The sequence below is a fragment of the Phasianus colchicus genome, chromosome 4 (genome assembly GCF_987193195.1).
Source record: "Phasianus colchicus chromosome 4, bPhaCol1.hap1.1, whole genome shotgun sequence".
Lineage (NCBI taxonomy): Eukaryota > Metazoa > Chordata > Aves > Galliformes > Phasianidae > Phasianus > Phasianus colchicus.
Window position 1 is genome coordinate 42406034 of NC_143439.1, and position 22455 is coordinate 42428488.

The following is a 22455-nucleotide window of genomic DNA, read 5'->3' on the forward strand; positions in this document are numbered from 1 at the left end:
TGAATCTGTGAAGGGAAAACTGCCTCATGTGGCCACAGTTAAAGTCAAGGTGAATCCCATCTTCATGGTGGTGTTGGAGCAGGCCTTAGTTAGGTGCAGCAAAGAGCCTTAACAAGGGGATTGTGCATTCTTGTAGGGTAATTTTCATACACTTGGCATTAAAAATCCCTTCATTTTCTGCAATTGCTGCTTGTAAAAGTACAGGTATAAAACTGAAGTAAACAGCAGCTTAACAACACTGGCTGTAGTGTCTTGGCTGTAGGAATTTCAAACCAAGAATTGTTCTGCTTTTATTTATTAAAGTAAGAATTTTGTTTCAGCCTACCTGCCAGGTAAAAAAGCTGTGTAGTGGATTCACATCCCATCAGTCTGAGAAGGGTAGCAAAATGCATCCCAAGATGAAGGAGGATACTGGAGCCTTTACTATCCTCTCTGATTTCAAGCATCCATGGAAGTCAGGCGTCTGTACCTGCACTCACCAAGTAAATGAAATTTTCTTGGACTGCTGAGTTCACAGCACCAGATAGGATTGGCTTATCTGAGCCTGTGCTGTTTGCAATTTGGATTCTTCATCTGCAAGCCAAATGCAAGAAGTTTCACTCTTAATTTAACATGATGTCCTTTGGAAGACAGATGCAAAAAAAAAAAAAATTGCTTGTGCTCTAAATGCAAGTCTTTGCAGCAGAAGAAAAACACCACCCAGCCTCACAACTTACTTATCTGTTCAGATTCTCTCTCTAAAGTCTGTGAGTTAAGCTAAGGACTGAAATGTCTGTAGCCCTCTGTCTCAGCAATGATAGAGCTGAACGCATTACCTACTAAGGTGTGCTAAGCTCTCTTGGCAATGGGTGACTTTTCTACCCTTAGTTGGAAGCTCCACACAATGGGATAATAGCAGGGATAAATACCAGGACACAGGTGGTAGACCAGACCAGACTGTCTTGATGCAAAGTCAGGGAAAGCATGACAGGGCATGTCATACCATGATGCCTTACTCTATGAGAACAATAGTAATGACCTCTCTTTCCACTATGAATTTGAACAATCATTGTAATAAACTACAAATAAACCTGCAAAATAAATATATTTAGATAAAGATGACTGACTTCTGTCAACTATTAGACAAAGCAAATGTGATTGAAGCACCAAAATTTCACTTCTTGGACTCCATTTAAAATGCAAAGACTACCATTTACTGTTTTGTGGCCATACTAAAGCCTGAGCGTTTCACAATTCTAGACGTCATCTGAATTTTCCAGAATGTTCAATTTAGCTGAAAAAGGAAGAGAATACAGTGATTATAATTACATTGTTATTTCATCCCTGGCTCATGCTACTTCCTGCTTCCAGATGGCCCCTTTCTGACTTTACTCATATGCTGCCCGCTCTATCTCTGCCTGCTGTGTGCCACCAGGGCTGTGCTGTGCTGTCAGGCTGTTCTGCTGCTGAGGCTCTTCTGAACCTTCTGGAACTGCACATGCATGCAGTTCTCAGTACTCTCCACCTTGCACTTGTGCTTATGTCTGCATGACAGTGGGACTCCCCCAGTTACAGTTTACTGCATGTTGCACACTAATTTTAGTTCCTCCAAAAAAGAGACTGTTTGGCATGGCATAAAGATTTTATTAGCTTGAACCTATGCATTATTCATGAATGATTTCATGGCATTTAGTTCAAAGGGAGGGGGCCTTAGTTGTCATGACTTCACCTCTGCAAACTCTTTCAATTAACTGCTATTTAAAAGCAGCTGAAGTTGTTTCAGTACTTATTTACAATGTCTCAGCCCTGCTATAACATTTCTTCTCATGACAAGATGTGTTTTGTTCCTTTCTAGAAGGCGAGAAGCATTATAAAGCATCAATGCTTTTCATTTTAGGTATGCAGGACTCAATAGCTTCAATGTGATTCTTATTCTCAACTTAATAAAGGCTTAGGGAAAGGGGCCCTGTGACAAATACACTCAGTGGTGAGGAAGGGAAAATTGAATTCGATTTATGAGACAAAACTACAGTTGAATCAGTGCAGCTATTCAGGGTGTAGAATGATGGGGGGGTGATACTGATGACTAAATTGAGAGTGAACTAAGATTAAGGGAACATGATAGAGCCAATTTATGAGATGCTGTTAGGATGGTGAGCAAGCATTAGAGGACACCATGAGCAAGGCCGTTTGTCAGAGGCTTGCATGTTGATGATTGTGTTCAAATTTAAAGGGCTATAATGTTTACACCGTAACTGAACACATTCCAAACATGGTGCAGTGATCGCTCCTTGAAGGAGAGTTTTTATTTTTTATAAAACTTTGTAAATAAACCAAAATATATACAGCTTCTCCTCTACATTTTAATCACATAGAGTGTATTATTTTATGAGCAGCTACTAATGAACTGAACAGCATATTCCTTCACTTTACCAATTAGGTCTGCACATACTATACTTTCTAAATACAGTAAGCTCCTTATAAAACGCCTTCTTCAAGCAACTGAGTACCTTAATGAGCCATGCGCAATAGGCAGGAGGCACACAGAAGTCAGCACCTGACACAGTAGCCATCTCGTACAGCACTGGAACTGTTCATCGATCTGTACAGTTTGAGAGCACCTTTCCCTCCTGTCAGGGAACAGGCATCAACTGAAGACTGTATGTTCCCTAAAAGTGGAGAGAACAGCAGCACATATGGTAAGGAAGCCTGGAGAAAATGAAATAATAATCATACTTCACAGCTGTCAGGGGAAGACTTACCCAAGAATTTCCTGGTGTTTATCACTGTGCTGGAACTGCAGGCCACAAACATTAAATATTTTTAAGAACTTTGCTTTTTTGCTAGAACTAGTCATATGAAAAGGCACACATACTGATTATTATGCGTATACAGAGACATAACACACGCACTCCAAATAATACAGGTACATACAGTTTTCCTTTAAAGGTATTTAAGGAGATAGCAGAGCAGCCCTGCAGAGAAGGACCCAGGGGTCTTGATAGATGAAAAACTTAACATGAGCCAGCAGTGTGCCCTTGCTGCTTGGAAGGCAAATGGTATCCTGGGCTCCATCAAAAGAGGGGCGGTCAGCAGGGACAGGGAGGTGATTGTTCCCCTTTACTCTGCGAGGCCCCATCTGGAGTACTGCGTCCAGGTCTGGAGCCCCCAGTACAAAGAAGACAGGGAGCTGTTAGAGAGGATCCAGAGGAGGGCCACGAAGATGATCAGGGGACTGGAGCACCTCCCCTACAAAGACAGGCTGAGGGAGCTGGGCTTGTTCAGCCTGGAGAAATGAAGGCTGCAGGGTGACCTCATTGCAGCCTTTCAATACCCGAAGGGAGCCTACAGGAGCCTACAAACAGGAGAGAAATCAACTCTTTGAAAGGGTAGATAACTGCAGGACAAGGGGAAATGGTTTTAAGTTGAGAGAGATTTAGGTTGGATGTCAGGGGGAAGTTCTTTACAGAGAGAGTGGTGAGGTGCTGAAACAGGCTGCCCAGAGAGGTTGTGGATGCCCCGTCCCTGGAGGTGTTCAAGGCCAGATTGGATGGGGCCCTGGGCAGTCTGGTCTGGTATTGAATGTGGAGGTTGGTGGCCCTGCATGTGGCAGAGGGGTTGGAGATTCATGATTCTTGAGGTCCCTTCCAACCCTGTGATTCTGTATTTTCTGTTTATGTTGCAGAATAAAATACAGGAGCTAAAACAGAATTGTATAATGCTTACTTAGAGAAACCAAAATATATGGACACATCAAATACATTCTGAATAGTATTCTGTGAAACAATCTCAATGAACAGTACTGTAGAACTCTGTGGGTAGCCACTGTCCTCCTAGATCTCAAATCTGTGTTTCTAAAAATAACTAAATAAAACTCAGTTTCTGAAGGATGCTGGACTGATTTCATGATTCAGAAAGCAGTGACTGACCTATGTAGAGCTAGTTACTCACCCAAAATGTAGCAGAGCAAGAAAGATTAAACAATATCTGTAACAGCCAATGCTAAACCCTAACTGGTACCAAAGCTAAAGGCAAGAGCAGGGTTTTCTTCAACAACGGTTTGTTCTTGACTTTTGGAAAGTCAAGGAGAAGAGAAAGGTAACAGGTTATATGAGAAGATCAAATATGAACTATACTATACTGACTGTGCAGAAGGCATCAATATTAAACAAAGAAAAACCCACCAAAAAACATCTGGACTTTTTGCTTCTCCAGTAAAATATTTTGGCAAGAGATTCCAGATGAGTGTTGCCAGTCATTACTGTGATCCAGTATGCAACTTGTGCCTCTAGAAAGACCCACACAAGTGGTGGGTACATGGTCACTGCTTCCTCATGACAGCATGTCATTCTTTCTGGAGGAAGGCGTGGTGGGGTTCCTTTCCCTTTGTAACATGCCTCTCAGTGATGCTTTCCCCTGGTTCTTCATTTAAATTCTGTTTCTCTATTGATCAGAGTAAAAAGACCTTGCCAAATCTAAGAGGCCTCCAATCTCCAAAACAACCATTTACCTCTTGGAAAAATGACCATTAACTTGATAGGTTTTAGTAAATACCTGTTTTATTTTGCTACAGTTAAGCAAATGCAGATGTGTGAAGGACCAGATTATAGCATTTTCACAGACATGAGTATAAACTTAGAACAAGAGATACCTGTTGACCCATAAATCCTGATTTGAGGTCTGTCACTACTGTCAGGTTTCCCAAAAGGAGCTGAGGAAGAAAGAAACAACTCGTTGCTACCTTGGCATTGCCACGCCAGCAAGCTCCATCTGAGGGGAGCTCTCTCCTGTCCTAGAGCACACACTCCCAGCAGCTGACAAGCTGGCTTTCACTTGCTTGACACAGAGTTGCACAAAGGCTGAAATATACATGCCAGGAAGCAGCCATCCCAATCCCATGTAACTTTCTCTCAGTCATTACAGCCTCTTTCATCCTATTTTCAAGCTTGGTCCTTTTCACCAGGTACTCCTTTATTACCACAGCCTCACTGGACCTGTCTCTTTCAGCACATAAGCACTGCTTGCTGCTTCTTGCCATGACCAGAGCTGACAGTCCCTTGAAGGTACAAAGGTATGTGTGAGACGTGTGAAAGAACAGCAATGGAAAAAGGCAGGTTTCCAAAACTGAATGAGGAAGGAGAGGGAACCATTGGTCTGTGGCAGGATTTGTTCACTGTGTGTCAACAGTCCTAATTCAGTTGTTGCATTCTTTGAGCTGCTGAACTTGCCATCTTACAGTCCAGTTTTATCCATCAAGAAGCTATCACATCAGTCTCCACTTTCTTTTGTTCATCCACCTAATGATCCACTCCATGCCTGAACAATTCTGATCCTCTCCCTGGCCTCACACCCACACGTTTTTAGTAACTGATGACTGCTAACTTCAGAGTGACTCACTGCCTGGTCAGCCTATTTGCTGTATGTTTACCTAGTTCATCTCTTAAGGCACCATCAACACATAAAAATATTTTGTAAAACTCCACCAGACCTGCTTTTAAAATAACAGTATATCCAATACTTGTTTCAGTTTTGTCCAGAAAGATTACAGACACAAAATGTTTACTTAACAGAAGTGTAAGGGCTGAAGGACCACGTTCCCGTAAATGCTTGTCTTATGAAGGCTCACAATCCTCTGGCTCTTCTCCAGCCTCAGCACCTTCCTCATTTTCCTCATGTTTTGTCTGAGCCTTCTGCAGAAGTCTGGGCCCTGCCAAGCCAATAACCAAGGCTCCAATGGGAGCAGTGATCAAGATAGCCAAGAAAGCTACTGTTAGTACATCCATTCCATACTTTTCCAGTTGCTCATCCTGATGACTTCTTGCTGTATCCAGGGCAAGGGAACCTATTGCAGCCTACAGGAGAGAAAGAATTGCTGAAATGGAGGAAGGAATCTTTCTCAGTGAAACAGGAAAAAAAAGGGACTAATCATCAGTCTACGCTTAACATAAATTCAAAATCTGTAATACATTCAAGCTCCTTAGTTTCTAGGCAGTACACAAAAAAAGTAAGGGTTCTATCAGCCCTATATGAACAGTTTTCACTTGGCTATTCTGAATTTCCTAGGCCAGTGAGTTAATCTGAGTGGTTTCCTCCAGTGAGGAGTGTGGCTTAGCTGACATGTTATCCATTTCTGGAGAACATGTAATTAATGAAATAGGCCAGCACACTGCATATTGGAGCTGTTAAAATCCCATACCTTGAGAACGTGTCCTGACAGCAGTCAATGAACAGTACTTTTGCAAAGATTAGTTCACGATTCTTGCAGTAATCCCTGCCTGTTCCAATTACTAACTTCTGCTTAGAAATAACCATGCTTTTGAGGCAAAGTCCAGGTGATGTAACAATCACTGAGCAAGAATGCAACCAGCCTGAGGCTTCTCTAGCAATAAGCCTGTCAGGTCAGCCATTATTAAAACAATCATGAAATAAAAACCCATTCTGAGCCTCAAGTGCAACTGTGTTGGCGAACACTTTACGTGGTATTAAAGAGAAACACTTTAGGAGTTGTCAAAATCTGTATGGAAAGGCACAATAATCTGCAGAAACTGATAAATAGTTATTCTGTGATTAAGTATTTATATGTACATTCACCATTATTACTGAGAGTACGATTTAGGATGCAAGCTAAGAACCCTCACATGGCAGGTCCCCCTTGCCCTTTTCAAGCAGACTTAAGGCAGGGCAATTCAGAATATGAACTGTCCACATACTGCACTCTACTGTTAACAGGGACCCAATCCTCTCCCTGTTTAAGGCTGTGCTAGTGAAGAAGAACTTTGCTAAAGACTATAGATCTAGCCTGGAATGAAAATGATGTTGGGCTGTTTTACCTGGACAGTGGCTTTGGGAATCCACGCCAATGAGACAAATACTTTCTCCTTGAAATTAAACCCAGCAAAACACACCATCAGGAACGTCGCAATGATTCGCACAACTAGGGCAATACCTAGTGTAGCAACACAGAGCCCTGAAACAAAGACAAATACTTCTCACTGTTTTTGTGCATAGGTGCCTGAGAGAAATAAGCCTTCTAAAAATCACAGCTTTACAGTGATTTCAGTATGTTGTTTTTTGTCAGCCATATACTGCTTTACTTAAGATTTCTTTCTGGAGATTCTTTGGAAGCTAGAAATGAAATTGGATAACTAGTGACAGATCTTACCAACAGTTTCAGGCCTGAGAGATGTAACAGATACTTCTGCTCCAATCAAACCAAAAAGAAAAGGTTGAAAGATATTCCAAGCAATGGCAACAATTTTTTCTACTTCCCTCTGCAATAGTAATAACAAAAAAAATCCATCAATTCACACACACACACAAACAACCCAATCAGCAACAACCAAAGCAGACACATTTAATTAATCAAAGGACAAAATGAAATCTTATCATCAATACATTCCAGAATTATTTTTTAGACTCCTAGTTTATGGTGAACTTTGATCTAATACTAAAGCAATCTGTAGCTTAGAGAATGAAAATAAAACACAGTTGATTTTCACTATTCAGGAAGATGCAATTTCGAAAGTTTTGCAATGAAACTGCTTAGCTTTTGGGAACTGCATGCTCAGGCTTGTTTCATTTATACTTGAACAGAATCAGATCCTGAAAAGTTTCAGTAATGTCTACTTGCACCACACTCAGGTAGAAACTGATTTCCACATGAGCAGGAGCAAAGCTAGATTGAGTAAGCATGAAATCCCTTACTAGTGAAAAATGCTGTATGTCTCTGTGTGATTACTATATGACTGCAAAACTATCTTTTCTCCTTGTGCTTGAATTTTACACTTCGCACTTTTCCTAAAGCAACCTGCTGCCAAAGTAAACAGGAATCTTCCACTTAGTTGAAGAGGTACATGTAGCATCTCTAACAGCACTTTTTAAATGAAGTGAGTTCTGCAATAGCAATAGCAGATGAACATGCAGGCTGCAGTGTGTGAGGATGTGAAGTCCAGATGTGTCCTGTCCCTCACATTCTCTCTGGGAGTGACCATTCAACATGGCAGCATCTCTGGCTCTTCTATCAACGCAACAGTGAGATAACTGCAATACAAAGCCTTATGTAACCTTAAAGAGAATGAGGTGGAAACACACTGACCTGTAAACTTTTTTATTTGCCTCACTTCTCCCTGCTAACTTACTCTGCTTTCTTTGAAAAAAAAAAAATATATATATTCTTTCCAGATGTTTACTGCTCATTTAACTACTTCAGCAACAGGTACAATGTCCCTTGTTCTCTGCTGATGCTATTTGTTCACTTCCACCAGAGACAGCACCAGTGGCCTTTGTGAGGCTCTGCAGGAAAATCTTGGTAACACTGAGTATTCAGTAAGCAGATCTCTCTGGCTGCAACTGATAAAAAGAGCTAAGGTGTTTGAAATCATCATCAAGCAGCCTCTCCTACTGATCAAAAGAATTTAAACTAAGTAAGTAGTTACAGACTGCATATGCTTTTGTAAGGACTCTCCTTCAACAGTGAGCTTTATGAGCTTTAAAGTTTTTAACTACTTAAAGTCTCAAGTTTCCCTTCTTTTAAAACTGGACAACAATGTAGTATTTTAAATAGAAACTAGGTTTCCTATTTATTATTTTAACAAATTGAGATCTTACTGAGGTCAGGTTCTAGATGGGGATAATAATATATCCAATCCTCTTTCCTTTCTCCTCCCCTTCTCTTACTGCATGTTGCAAGTCTACAGATACGGAAAGAAAAAATGCCCTCAAACATTAAGTGCAGGTGGTATCAAGCAAAAGTGGCAGTGAGACATACCAAGATACAGAAAATCAGCAGGGCAAAAGTAGTAAGAAGAAACAGGCTTCATAGCTAAAAGAAAGTGGCTTAGTCTTTTGTATGGTTTCTGTATGGCTTTGTAAAACCACTTAGTGTGGGCACCCTGCTCTCCAGTTATGCAGAATATACTTGCTACGATTTGGAGAAGGCAATGAAATGGTTAATTACTACTTTCCATTTCACCCCCTAAAAATCACAGGGAACAAAAAGCTCAGGATATTGAGGCCATGTGCACAACTGTATCCAGACATCTATTATTAAAACTTACCTTTAAATGACTGTGTAAGGTTACAGAGACTGTCACAGAGCTGGGACAAAGCTTTAGATTCCTCGTCAAGAGCCATGACAACTAACCTTCCTCCACAGGGCTTAAAAGGTATTGCACTGATGTTCAAGAGAAGCTCGTGAGCATTTTACTGTCAGTATAACATTACCTCATCCACATACATGGTGACTTTCTATTACACAAAGATTAAGAAAAGTTCTACATTTATTTTCATAATCTGTTCTTCCCATGAATCTACATAAATGGGCCACTGCCACTCCTGATGGAAATCCAAACTTCTGCTAAGCTGTGTATTCAAAGGAGTTCTGGTATGGTGTGCATAAACATTCACCTTTTCATCAGACCATCCCATGCCGGCTATAAAAGCTAAGACTAATGTGCAGAGCCCTCCTGATCCAGGGAAGCCAAAATAGATACTGCCAAAAACAGCAAACATGGACAGCCCAAGTACAAAATATGATCTCTTCCAAGACAGAGATGCCTGCAAGCAAAGAAAGAAAGAAACAAACAAAAAATTAAGTTTATTTTTGAAAATGGAGAATGTTTACATCTACAAATTTGAAGGTAACAGAGGGTACTGTTGTGAAGGAATCAAAACTTTTGTTTGAGACTTGAACTATGCAGTTGAGTTACGGAATTCTTTGGGACACTAATTCCTAGCAATATATAGTTCTGAAATGTCAATATTTCTTTTCCTTGCCCATCCAAAATCTTACTGCCAAAACACTTTTTGCATAACAAGGAATATGATGCTCTATTCTAACCTTCCAGCTTCTAAGCTATGATAAGAAGACCTCTACCGTGAAGAGATGGAGCTTATCCAAGGAGTTAAATCATTGCCACAAAGTGTTTTTAAGGACAAAGGCAGTTTCACAGTAGTTCTCTCTCTGTAATTGTTCCCCACGTCTAGTTATCAGTTGATTTCTGTGCTGCGTTGTCTATGTTATTTAATAAGAAAATTTGGTGCCACTGATGGCAATAGCTGTTGTTCAAATTGATTTCAGTATCCAGACTATATGTTTTCTTCTACAATTTTGTCTGTGTAGTTACCCTAAGATAGTAAATTCATCTACCACTTTATATAAGCTTAATTATTAATGAAAGCATCATTCTAATTAGTGTTGATAATATGCCCAAGCGTGTGTGATCTGCACATTTCTAAGAGGTTTCCAGTAGGCTTTAAGATTAAAAATGAGTGGAGGTAAATATGTTGCACATCAATTCAATCAATTATTATTCTACTCATACTACTGAATAGGCATCAGATCCTTTTCCCTTTCCATGTGAGCATTTCCAACACCTCCACCACTTGTGGGTACAGGATTGTGAACTGGGTTCCGGACTCTCCATCAGGAAGGACTGTGAGATCATACACTGTTATTGTTGCAGTACACAATCATCCTTAAAACACTTCCTTGCTTTGTAGGCTTTGCTATCTAGAAGTTGTTCGAGCTGCACACTGCTTTCTCTCAAAAGCTGTCATACGAAGTTTGAAAATGAATAATATAAAAATGGCATTCATAAACAAAGAATATCTTACATAATGCAACTTTTAAAAAAAAACTTCTTTTTTTTTTTTAACCTGATCATGGCTTGGGAAATACCGAACAAAGACTCCCAGAATCCCACCAGCTGCTATGCCAACAGCAACCTCCAGCACTCCTTGGAGCACATTGTACAGAGTAGAACCTATTTGGCAAAAGAGAAGTGCATTCAGTTACCCCAAAGCAGAACCTTCACTCACAAACCATGCTGTATATCTATGAGAATGATTCCAGTACAGTCTCTGCTCTAAATTACACAAGGGAAGGGGCTCAGGAGAGAACCAATGAGCCTGAAAGAACTGATAGGGCAACTTTCTCTCTTTGCTAATGCCAAGAAAGCATGCCCAGGAAGTCAGAGAACTTCAGACAGTGCACTGCTAGAGCACTGTCAAACCAGAGGGATATTTGAGACCATTTATACTGGGCACAAGGGAGCTGGACATGGCAGTCACGGAAAAAATAACAACCATGTTCTCTGAAAGCTGTGACTCACAAAGCTTTCAGAGAACAGGGTTTTTATTTTTTCAGAGTAAATGAAGTTATACCAACACTTTTGATCATGGGTAACTTCTCTATCCGTACTCAACTCCATATCTAAACTTCATGAGGAGCTGTCATCAAGATACAAACCAGTCAATCATAACAAAGCATACATTCCTCAAAATATCACAGTTTGTTCTGGTTGTCACCACCTACAGATTAGCATACCAGAAGAGAAAGCCATCCCAAGGCAAGTGTTGAAGCCTGTAATAGCAAGAATGTCGTCAATGCTTCCAGCTGCCATTAGCAAAGTTGGGACACCTTTCTCCACTCCATATCCCCCAGCTTGTAAGATCAGCATTGAGGGAACTACAACAGCAGGAGAGACTGCACCTAGAACAAAACTGAAAATGCAGGGTTTCAGCCTCTCTTAAATAGCAAGCACTAAACTAAAAAGCTTCAAAACATTATCTCTCTTCTTCTAAATTGTAAGTACACAGACCTGTGCATAAAATATCATCCTTACCTCTCCTTGCTAATTAAAAGCATGGATATTTCCCTGCAGATCCACAATTACCTCTTACTTCCTGTTCACCTCAATAATACTAAAAATCAAGGGCTCCACAGACTAAGACTTGCCTCTACACTGCAGGCCAGTTCTCGCTGATACATGCCTTGATTATCCACTTTAGGAACCTGGTCTAGATGCTCATGACTTGTGGATTCCTACTCAGTGTGACAGGAGAGAAGTTCATTTATCTCCTTCTATCTCCTTCTCAGTTCCTTTTGGAACTGAGTCCACCAGTTTAGATAGAACCTAGATGGGAAAAGTTTCCTCTTCAAGGGTGTTAGTCCACAGTGTAACATACCATGTCCTTATTTTCAACTTGTGGTAGGAAGACTGTTCTATACAAACTTCTCAAAGCGGAAATTCTGCATTCCAGCACAAACTTGTGGTATCATTTTCAGTCCCTAAAAGCCCTCTGCCTTGTGGCTAAAGACCCAGGGATTGCACCATCTTTCTTCCTTCTTTAAGTCCAGATCACAATCAGAGAAGAGCAAAGATGCAAATACTTCTCTACATCTGGAAATGTGACCTTTAAATTAGCCACAGAGGCAGACATGAATGGTAAGCAAACAACCACAGGAGCTAAGAACTTCCTAACTGACATAAAACTGAGGTGTCTGCTTGGCAGAGAACTAACTGCATTTGGATCATCTAGCTGTTGCAAAAAAGTCATACAGGAGAAAAGACGGTACATTACCCTAATATAAATCCCCATAGCCATGGCAAATGCATGAGTAAATAGGCAAAAACAGCAGCTGTGCATGTTTCTGAGAGGCATGGTCCAAAAGAAAGCCGTAAGCAGACTGCTTTGAGCTTCCTAAGAGCCTACAACATAAAAGCAAATTCAGACATTAGTACCAGTACCTCTGGCTTCACACAGAGCAGTAACTTTTACGACCTGACATCATTTATTAAAATAATTCCCTCTAAGTTGCAGTACAGGATATGACAGTTTTACATGGCTTATACCAGAGATAGGCTCAAGCAGAAGTGGATTTGGATATAAAATTGCATATGTGGCAGTGAAACCCAACAAATCTGTGTTTAATGAGGTTCCCACACACTTTGGCTTCTTGTGCAGAGCAAACAGCTCTGGAGTGGCTAAAGCAACTGTAGTTCATCTGAAAACTGCACTCTCACCACAGCTATCTCACCCACAGTTGCTTGAGGTAATTTTCACTATCCACAGAAGTTTTTGCTATCATCCCACAAGTTGCATAAGCAACCCAGAAATGATTCCAAAGTCTCAACAAATCAGAAAAAATTGTTGAGCTACGTAAAGTTGGAGAAAGAAGCCATGCACTGCTTTGAGCTGTCTCTCACTTGATATCCAGAGTGGATTAAATTCTACCTGGCTCTGCAACTTCTACCCAGAAGCTTCACTAAAAGAGAGTATTTGCTTGTAAAAGTAGCTTTTAGCAGTTAGTCCCAAACATGATTCTGTTAGGACAAATCGCTCATTTTGATATGGATAAAAACAAGTTGCAGTTTTTAACAAGTGCAGTTTATCCCAGCATAATTAGGGCTGAGAATCACTAGAGCAACTGACATCTGTCTTCACAGCTTCAGTTACACAAGGAACAGCTGTAAGCACATCAAAGCATTGCTACATATGGAGTCCAAATGACACCTTCAATTGCCACGTGGGAGACAAATGAGACAAAGATGAAGTTCCTTTGGCCAAAAAAGACGTGGAATAAAAACATTCTCACAGAACTGGGCACAACACACAGGCTGTGCTAATACTAGTGTCGATACCTTCATAAGAAGGACAAATAGTATACTTAGAAAAATTGTTTGTTCAAGAATGACAAAATCTATTTTCCTAAATATCTGAAAATTGGAAACACTCTGATTTTCTTACCCAAGATGAAAATTAGATTTATTGACCTGAGCTAGGTATACCTACACTAAATTTTATACAAGCTTTTAAACAGTCATTTAGACAGGGGTCAGTGTGGTACAGCTTTATTTCAGACAGCTGATTTTGATCAAGCAAACATCACAATAGTTAACTGAGGGAATATGAAATTTACAGTGTGTTGGAGAAAACTACTCTGTTCACAGAAGCGTTGCGGGCTTCAGAGTGATGTGAAGCACCGCTTCTGTGGTACAGCCAGAATCATCTTTAGAATTAACACATTTTACATTTGTACAATGATTATAAAAACAGAACATAAAATAGCAAAAAAGACAAAGAATATTTTTGTTTGTTTGTTTGATTTGTGCCAGCACAAATAGCATTCTCCTTCTGGGATATGGATTCCCTTCCTTACTTGTTTTGGTTTGTCACGGAAAACCTACAGGGACTTTGCTAGGTAGTATAAACTCTTCTTGACAGACTATGATAGAATGCACATCCTCGTATGTCCTGCTCACAAAATTTAGGAAATTTCTTTAAGATAAGGAGGATACATAGTCATAAGATCAGTTTTCTTCAGGTATTTTTTTGACAGCTCACCAACACTACAAATCTACCTGACAACGTTGATTAACATGTGACTATTCAGCAGGAACTATGCTTTCTGTAATGCTCTAATTTTCAAATCTTCTAAACACCAAACAGTCCAACATTTTTTAACAGAATCAGTGTTATACTTTGCCTTACATAGTAGCTGGTGCCATACCTTTGGATCTAGACCAAGTCCTGCTCGGGTCAGGATAATTGAAAGAGCAATATTCCTCAGTGCTGCAGACCAACGCTGATTTATCTGGACGATGCCACTAACAAATGGGGTATTTCGGATGAGAAAACCAGCAAGAAGCATCCCTTGAATGAAAGCAAACAAACCACAGTCAAATGATATATTTGACAGCAGTAGAAATTTATCTTGAATTTTAAAAACTGACACAATATGATGTATTTCTAAGAGACAACAAAACAACTCCTGCTTGTTTTGTTTTTAGCCTTGTTTTAAAGATGGGAATGTGAGAAGATTAAGATGTTTAAAGCAAGAGAAGAGGTCTAGAACACACCAGGTCACCAATGAGCAAATCTGCGTGATGCTGAAACACAACTCAACAAGAGATGACAGAATTCTACTTTGTTCACCAGGTGCAGGTCATGCTTCCCATGAACAAAACCACCTCTGGACTTTAAAAGATATATTTCTTGTTAACTTTTTTTTTTTTTTTTTTTTTTAAATATGAAAAGAGGAGGGTAATCTAATATTAAGTATTCCTATTATAAGTTGGAAATTGTTTAAAAACAAATCTTGTCAGAAGTGCAGGTATCACAGTAATATCACAGTAACCATAATGCCAAGGTCAGTGGAACGTCTAATCTAAATCAGCTAGTCATGGATTATGCATTTGGAGATCTTAAAACGCTCAGACAATTCAACTTTTATGCAAAGGAGAAAAGAGGGGAAAATAACAAGAACTTGCACTTATCCTCTATTCTCTATTTGAGCTACTTGAAAGATCCAACCTTTTGCAAATATTAGCAAAGTAGCTTAATCAGGGACTTTTTGCAAAGCTATCAGAACTAGAGCTCTGGAAAGATACAGAAAAGCATGGAGATGCTAACTATAGTTCTGTAAAGACTCATTGTAGGTGCCCATGATTCAAAGAAACATTTTTTTTGTCGTGTAATTTCATATTAACCATGTTAATAAACGAGAAATGATGAAAAGTAAACACTGTGCTCAAGTTGGGCACAGCTTGGTGTGTTTGCCTGTAAACCTTGGCTGCGGAGTTGATTCATCCTTAACACACTGCTCTTCCCACCCCTTCCCGGAAAAAAAAATTAAAAAAAAGAAGAAAAAAGTGGCATAATTAGTTTGCAGTACCTCGTGACATTTATATCAGGCTAGCGTTAATGATCACGTGGCTTTTTGCACTTTTTTTTGTGTGTGTGTAACATCCACTGACTGGATTTACGCAGATCTGGAAGATTGCTTATCAGAGAACAAATACCCCACCTTAAAAGATACCCTTATCATTCTGCTCCATATTGCCAGCAGAACCTCCAAAATACCTAAAATATAATATGTGACCATTTCCGTAGCCACGTCCTTCCCCCTTCCTCACACAGAGGCTACTATAAGGTGCACAGAGCTGAACCAGCCACAGTGCACCTAGCAGAAATGAATTAAAGAGTTCCTACACAAGAGTACAAGACTTATACTCTTAGTGTAAAAAAGATTAGTCAAAGACATAGTGCATCTCTTCTTCTGTCTCTAGATAGCTCAGTTTTCCTCAAAGACCGTGGATCTGAACAATTAACTCAAACCTAAGCAACTCACCAGACATATACCATCATGCTTAAGTTTCAGTCAGGCGAACAGCTAGCTTCATGCTCAACTCAATTTTTAGATACAGATTAAATTGAAGAAAGTAGAACCCAAATGGTCAGATTTTGGAACTCGGTGATCCTTGAGGTCCTTTCCAATTCAAGCCATTCTATGATTCTATATGATTCTATGATTTTTTTTTTTTTTAAGGTGTTTACTTACTGAGGGCCCTGCTTGTAAAGCCTGTGTTACTGTGGGCAGCCATGCTATATGCAAAACTTCCCTCCCTCTTGTTTGAATCTGTTCTCACCTGTGAACTCAGCAGTACCTGAATATGCACACGGCCGAACAGTGCTGCAAACAAAGCCATCTAGCCCTTCTCCTGTCAGAGGGCCCACTGTGAGACACCACAGTAGCACTTAATAATAATAATAGCAGGTTATTTATCACTTCGAGGCACTAGAGAAGGCATTTGCAGCCTGCTCTGCCTTGAAGTTTTCTCTGTATCACCAGCTCAACTCATGTATAGACTTAGCGTAACAAAGGGATCACCTTTTTCAGCTACGTTGGCATCAAAGTACTTCATAATATCATAATAATGATAGCCAAAAAGAACTAAGGGGAGGAGGAGCCTTAGTAACATGTACTTAGTTTCGCCTGAGCTAGTCTGGGGGAGTTTTCTAACTTCTCCACAAGGACCACAAACAAGTCACATGAAAAAGTGACAAATTTGGGCGTTGTAAGTTTGCACATTCCTAATCCAAACATGCCCAATCTGCAGGTAGCCCCTGACTATTAAAACACCACAACCACGCAGGAAGAAAAGAAGGAAGGGCATCTTACCCAGAAGAGCAGGGAGGGGCGGCAGTGTTCCTATTTTAATGAGTCCAAAAATTTTACCTCCAACGACAGCAAAAAAATAAAGACACAAAATTCCAAACAGGTTTCCACCCGGGAGACATTCAGGCCCAGTGATGGACCAAACCACAGCCCAAATCAGGACCACAGCAGCAACTAGAACAAGACAAGAAATATTAATATTTAATCATTTCTAATAAACAGAGAACCAATTTCAATACTAGGTCACATTTCTTTTTCTGCCATTAAATCTCAGAAATAAAAGTTCCGTATCTTAAAAATCAGTTTAATCGTAACACTTTGTTTAATATTTGACACTCCTAAAGCCTATGTTCTGATTTTATAGATGCTGAGACACTTTAGAAAATAGTAACAGGAAAGTCATTAGGGACCAAAAAAGACTGAGTAAACCTCAGGCCACTGTGGAAAGCATTTAATAGGTCCTAGACTTAAAGCAAAGATTTTCACCAGCACTCATCTTGCATTTGTGCTATCTTCCTTCAGCTAAGTAAAAACTGCAGCAGGAACCTGCTGTGCCTGTTATGTCTTTGAGCTAATGACTGCAGTTCTGTTCTCATTTCATTAACATATCATTTTTTGGCTAGATACGTCTGTGCAATGCATTGTCACCCCTGGGAAACAAAAATGTGAAGGTCATGTCTCTGGGCAGCCTAAGGTAGTATAACTTAAACAGAAAACAAAGAGGGATAATAAAGAGGGAAAGGTCCTGAAAAGTATTACAAAAATATCTGAAAGTATTATAAAATATATGAAAATAGTATACTCTTTCCAGTTTCCCAAATCTGTTCCTATATTAACACAACAGAACAGACATGAATAGACAAAGGCAAAAGAGCGAAGTAGAAGAAAAAACTTGTTGTATAAATGCCCTTCTTGTAATCAAATGAAAATGTATTGCATTTTCAGGGTGAATTTTCTGTATCTTATTTGAGGATGATTGTAGACTGTTAGTTTTCCAAACATAATGCCTAAGAATCACAAGTGAGAGAGAATAGAGGCTGTGGAAGCAAAGCCACAAAAAATATCTTTTGTTTGGAAAAGCCTGAAATAGCTGGTTAGCTGGGTATTCTGTTCTGGAAGCTTAGAGTGCAGGGCTCTTGAATGAGTCAATTTGCCTTGGATTTATGATTCTTGGCTTTGCAAGCCTACGATATTAAGTACAGAAGAAGGTATTACTGCAAAGTCTCATTTTCGGTGCCTTAATTCAACAGAAAGCCATCTAGTTTGTGGAAAATGCACTCTTTTTATAACCATCTCAATATATTCACACCAAAACCATGAGAATTAGGAAGTCTTCCTTCTACTCAGTTTAACTAAACATTTCGCATTGTCTTTTTCTTACTTACCATTTGTTACTATTCGAGACAGTAAACCCTGAGGAGGACAAGCAAATATTTGCCTCCATGTTCCTGCAGATGTTGAAGACTCTGATATCGGTTCTGGAGGCTGCTGAGCTGAGTGATTCAAGAGAGCAGTTTCTTCTGATTGTATATTCCCATCAGTACCCTTGGCATCTACTGTTGAACCCTCCTAAATGAAAGCAATGAAATTATCTCAGAAGTGGGTCAGTATGCATGTGCAGCGCCATACAACATACCTGCAATCGGTCGCAATACGCTGGATGCATCCTGTCTACTGATGAACAACATTAACGAAACAATCGCTGACTACCAGAAAGATTAGAGCTTTGTACTGGATTTGGCATTTTCAGTTACAAGTCTGTTTTCATATGGCAGAAAGTTGTGCATATGAAAGACTGCAGGTCATTCATTTATTTATTGTTTTTAAATCCATTTCTGTGAAAGCTCCTGTGCCTATGCACAGAGCACTTGCTCGGCAACAACATCAGGGTATTTGACAAAAAAAACATCATCATTAACAAACTGTGTCCAGTTTGTCTTGCGTGTAAGACAAACATTAATCAACATTTTTCACAGTTCGATATGTTTCTGCTTCCACACCAGATTCTACAATAAAGTAACACTTAGCATCATCCAAGTGAGGCAGTATCTTTAATATAACTCGTAATTAACTTTTACTACAAAGCCTTGAACCAAAACAATCAAACCCACTTGTGATTGTACAAAAATGAAAGAAACAATGCAGATGGCAGTGCAAACATTACTCACACGATCCATAGTTGCAAGGCTCAAGCTGGTAAGTTGAGGTAGAGAAGAAGAAATGTTCCCCTGGCAGATTCTTCCTTGAATAATGGTTTCTTGAGGCACAGAGTTTGTTAAAGCTGCTCTTTTATACTGATTCATCTAAATACCCGAATTCATAACCAATATGCTTTTTGACCATTTTTGGATATGCGTCTCCCTTCATTTGAAGGTCCTTATTTTTAAAAAGTTAATCATCTCTCTTCCTTTATAATTATTCATCTTTGTGCCAGCCCATTCTCATAGCGTGGACATGGAACTCTTGCCCATGCTGCGGTTTGGCCCTCATCCAGTAGCATTTCCACGTTTCCCATTATTTTTCTGTCTTATATAGATATATATATATCCCTTACTCATAGTCACAGTTGGAACATCAAATCCTGTGAGCTTTCAAGCACAGGATTACTAGGTTTCCTATCCTGTGATCACCAGCTTCCCATATATATACAGACACACCACAAAGTACTTGTCTTTACAGTCAGTATCATATGCTTATCTAACTTAACACAGTTTTTAAAACAGAATGTTTGTTTATTATGACAAATTCTCACAGAGGAAATTTCTCTCCGCATTCTGTTCAGCATTTTGACAGATTCAGCAAGAAAAGGGGAAGAGGAAGATTCTTCTAAATTAAGCTGCAATTTGAAATGCTAATTAATTACCTCACTTTTCTCATGCATGGGAATCATGTCATTTCTCTCACATACTGATGGTTCAGAATCTTCATTCACCGTATCCTCCTTCACCATTGTGGCAAAGCTAATTAATGCAATAGAGGTAGAAAACTTATAGAAACAGGTAACAGCATTTTCCAGAGGCAACACTTTCCTGTAATATTATATTAATATTAATGTGAAAAAGCCCTCAAAGCCCTATTTGGAATTTAACATCCTTTGTATGCCAGTGAATGCTATATATAAGACAAAACACAGAAGCTAATAAATAAACAGTATTATGTTTGCAAAGTCAAGCACTAAAACAAATGCAAGTTTTAGAGTCATTGTGTTTTGCGCAGACATATTATGTACTCTGCGAGAGTATGGCTGTAAAATACATCTATATACTCATGCCTTCTGTAAGAACAAGAGAAAAATCACTTACTGCCAATACCTCCTGCCAGGACAACAAACTCTGAAAGCGTCACTAAACGTGTGCATGTGATAAGGCAAGTGACCATTTCATACAAATACTAGGTGTAGTTTCTACAGAATACATACAAGGGACACTTTCTTCCTAGCTAAAAATCTGATCAGATCTTGCTTGATTTTTAGTGAAATCTTCAAGGAGATGGTTCTGTTAGACATCACCATTCAAATACATCGATTGAGTATCTCAGAAACAGAAAATTTTTGCTTTTTTAAGAGAGTAGAAAAGGAAATTCTCAAGTTGTTGCAGGTAATCATCATTGTATTTGCTCTAACTGGTAATTTCTGCTGATATGACAATGTACTAAATGTGTTTTTTTGTGTGTGTGTGAAAATTTACAATTCCACAAGTCTGGGTCAATAAGAGTTACACGCACAAGACTTGCTCACATTCTTTGTCACAGTAACTCCACCAACCACGTATCAGTGGCAATAGTACTTTTCCCAAAGTCCATTTCTCAGGCTCCATAAGCCACTCAAGTTGTGCCAAAACATTTGAGCCAAAAAATTCCCTCCTTGCTGAATTGCTGGAAGCAAGTCAGAGACCTGATTCTCACAATTATCAAGCCTTCAGTTCATAATATCTTTGAGATCTGCGAAAGATTGATGCCTTGAACAAAGGCAGGGGCTGTTTTAACACTTGGTTAATTTTGTTTGAGCTGTTCTGGTATGAAACTGGCTTGAGACACAGCTAAGACATAGAGAAAGAATATAGAAGGACAGTTTCAATGTATTCTAGCGTAATGGTTTTGTTCTCTCTCCTCACAGTATTTGTACATCACTCTAGTTTTGAAAGATGTGTGTGTGCTGGATGGGTAAGGGATAATATAGATTGTTCTCATCCACGTTTGCATAGGCGATGATCCTAGTTCTTGGGGTCAGACACCAGTTGACATGAAATACATCGACATACATGAGGAAGAGGAGCCCACCTCCCAACAATTTCAGGGCCGGCAGCCACTGTTTACTGCAGAGTAAAGGAAAGAAAAGACTGTGAAAGGAAATCTGCTTAGCAGGGATTTTTCCAAGGTAGGAATTAATGTCTTGGACAGCATGAGCCTGCCCTTGTTTGTTGTGTGACAGACCTTCAGCCTTGGTTTTTATAAATTTCCTCCATGCAGATTTCTTCGCAAATAAAGTCAGGTGGACCGAAGAAAGGTGGAGCAGAATTCATACTCCATTGTTAAGGCCCACACTGTGGAAACTGGAAACCAGCCAGTAACATGCTTATTTCACTACAGCCCTTGGCATGAAAAAAGAAAAGCTTTTTTATTATAGCTATCGTTAGACGCTTTTATTTTACTTGTTTTGAATAGGAAGGAATTAAAAAGAGACGGAAAGCAAAGCTCTAAAGATGACTGATGGGCAGCATGTGTTCGCCGATATTTTTAGCTGCATTGCCCCAGTGACTGTCAACACTCCGTTCTGTGCACGCACACGAAGCGCCGCAAGCTCTGCCGGAGCCACTGACGGCCAGCATTAACGCAAAGCTTCAGCCCCAACCACCCGTCACTCTGAAGGCGTAAGCGCGCCCTGATGCAACCCAGCCTCCCCAGCCCGCTTCCCCGCCTCCCCAGCGCGCTTCCTCCCTGCGGCTCCCACCTCTCCTCCTGCAGCCTGGACTTACGTGTGGAACGGCGGAAATCAGAGCAATCCCATGTCCCCGCGCAGCCTCTCCAACACGCCGAGATGGCGATGCGCTCAACCACGCCCGGCAGCAGGAGCAGCCCGGTGCCAGCTCTGGCTACTCCTCCCACTAGCGCACCACGATACCTCCTCTATCCACAGATGCACCAGGCAGGCTGCAAAGCCGTCCCGCTGCAGCTAGGCAGGACCCCAAAGGCTTGCCGGGTGCCACCTTCTCCTCCCGTGCCGTGCACAGCGGGCGGCAGCTTTGAGCCGTGGACCAGCCCCGAGCCCACAGCGGGAGAACAAGGGGAGGAATTGCAGGGGGCAGGGCAAGAGAATCGAAGTGTTTGCACGTGTGCGGTGCTACCGTGAAAACATTCGTAAAGATGCATCAAATGCATCCGTCTCATCTGTGAGTGCACCGGGGGAACGAGACAGCCTTTCTTCCTTCGTGTCGCTGAGTCGTGCACTCTCACACCGGGGTGTGTGAGAGCAGCTTCCATTGCAGCACGTTGCTACTCAACTTCCAGCAGCACTACATAGAACTAGCCTGACAACAAATCTGGTTTCAGGTTTTTTTTGACCAGATTAAATTTTCCAGGACTCCTAGTGAGGGATTTGAACACCTACCTCTCCCAAAGAGAAAACAACCTAAAATTTGGAGTCACGATCCTTCTTAACACGTGGATGGGGTAAGAGGAGAAGAAACAAGATTTCCCAGTTCCATATAAACAACTCGGAGAACAGAGAGATCACAGAA

General features: G+C 40.3%; 1 protein-coding gene across 4 annotated transcripts; it reads right to left on the reverse strand.

Annotated features, from left to right (window-relative positions):
- Positions 1-913: 913 nt before the first annotated feature.
- Positions 914-22377, reverse strand: LOC116238882 (sodium/hydrogen exchanger 9B2). Of its 4 annotated transcripts, XM_090139339.1 has the most exons (14): positions 21694-22377; positions 20999-21033; positions 19584-19680; positions 18106-18289; positions 16724-16894; positions 14273-14415; positions 12343-12470; positions 11306-11481; positions 10636-10742; positions 9385-9534; positions 7142-7250; positions 6810-6946; positions 2490-5831; positions 914-1273 (listed from the first exon to the last, which is right to left on the reverse strand). In XM_090139339.1, the coding sequence occupies exons 3-13, from the start codon at positions 19668-19670 to the stop codon at positions 5592-5594; spliced, it is 1632 nt and encodes a 543-aa protein (XP_089995465.1). In that variant the 5' UTR covers positions 19671-19680; positions 20999-21033; positions 21694-22377; the 3' UTR covers positions 914-1273; positions 2490-5591. The 4 variants fall into 4 exon arrangements, with proteins under 4 accessions (XP_089995465.1, XP_031464667.2, XP_089995462.1 ...); XM_031608807.2 differs by lacking the exon at positions 20999-21033; XM_090139336.1 differs by lacking the exons at positions 19584-19680; positions 20999-21033; positions 21694-22377 and adding an exon at positions 18889-19497.
- Between the last annotated feature and the right edge of the window lie 78 nt (positions 22378-22455).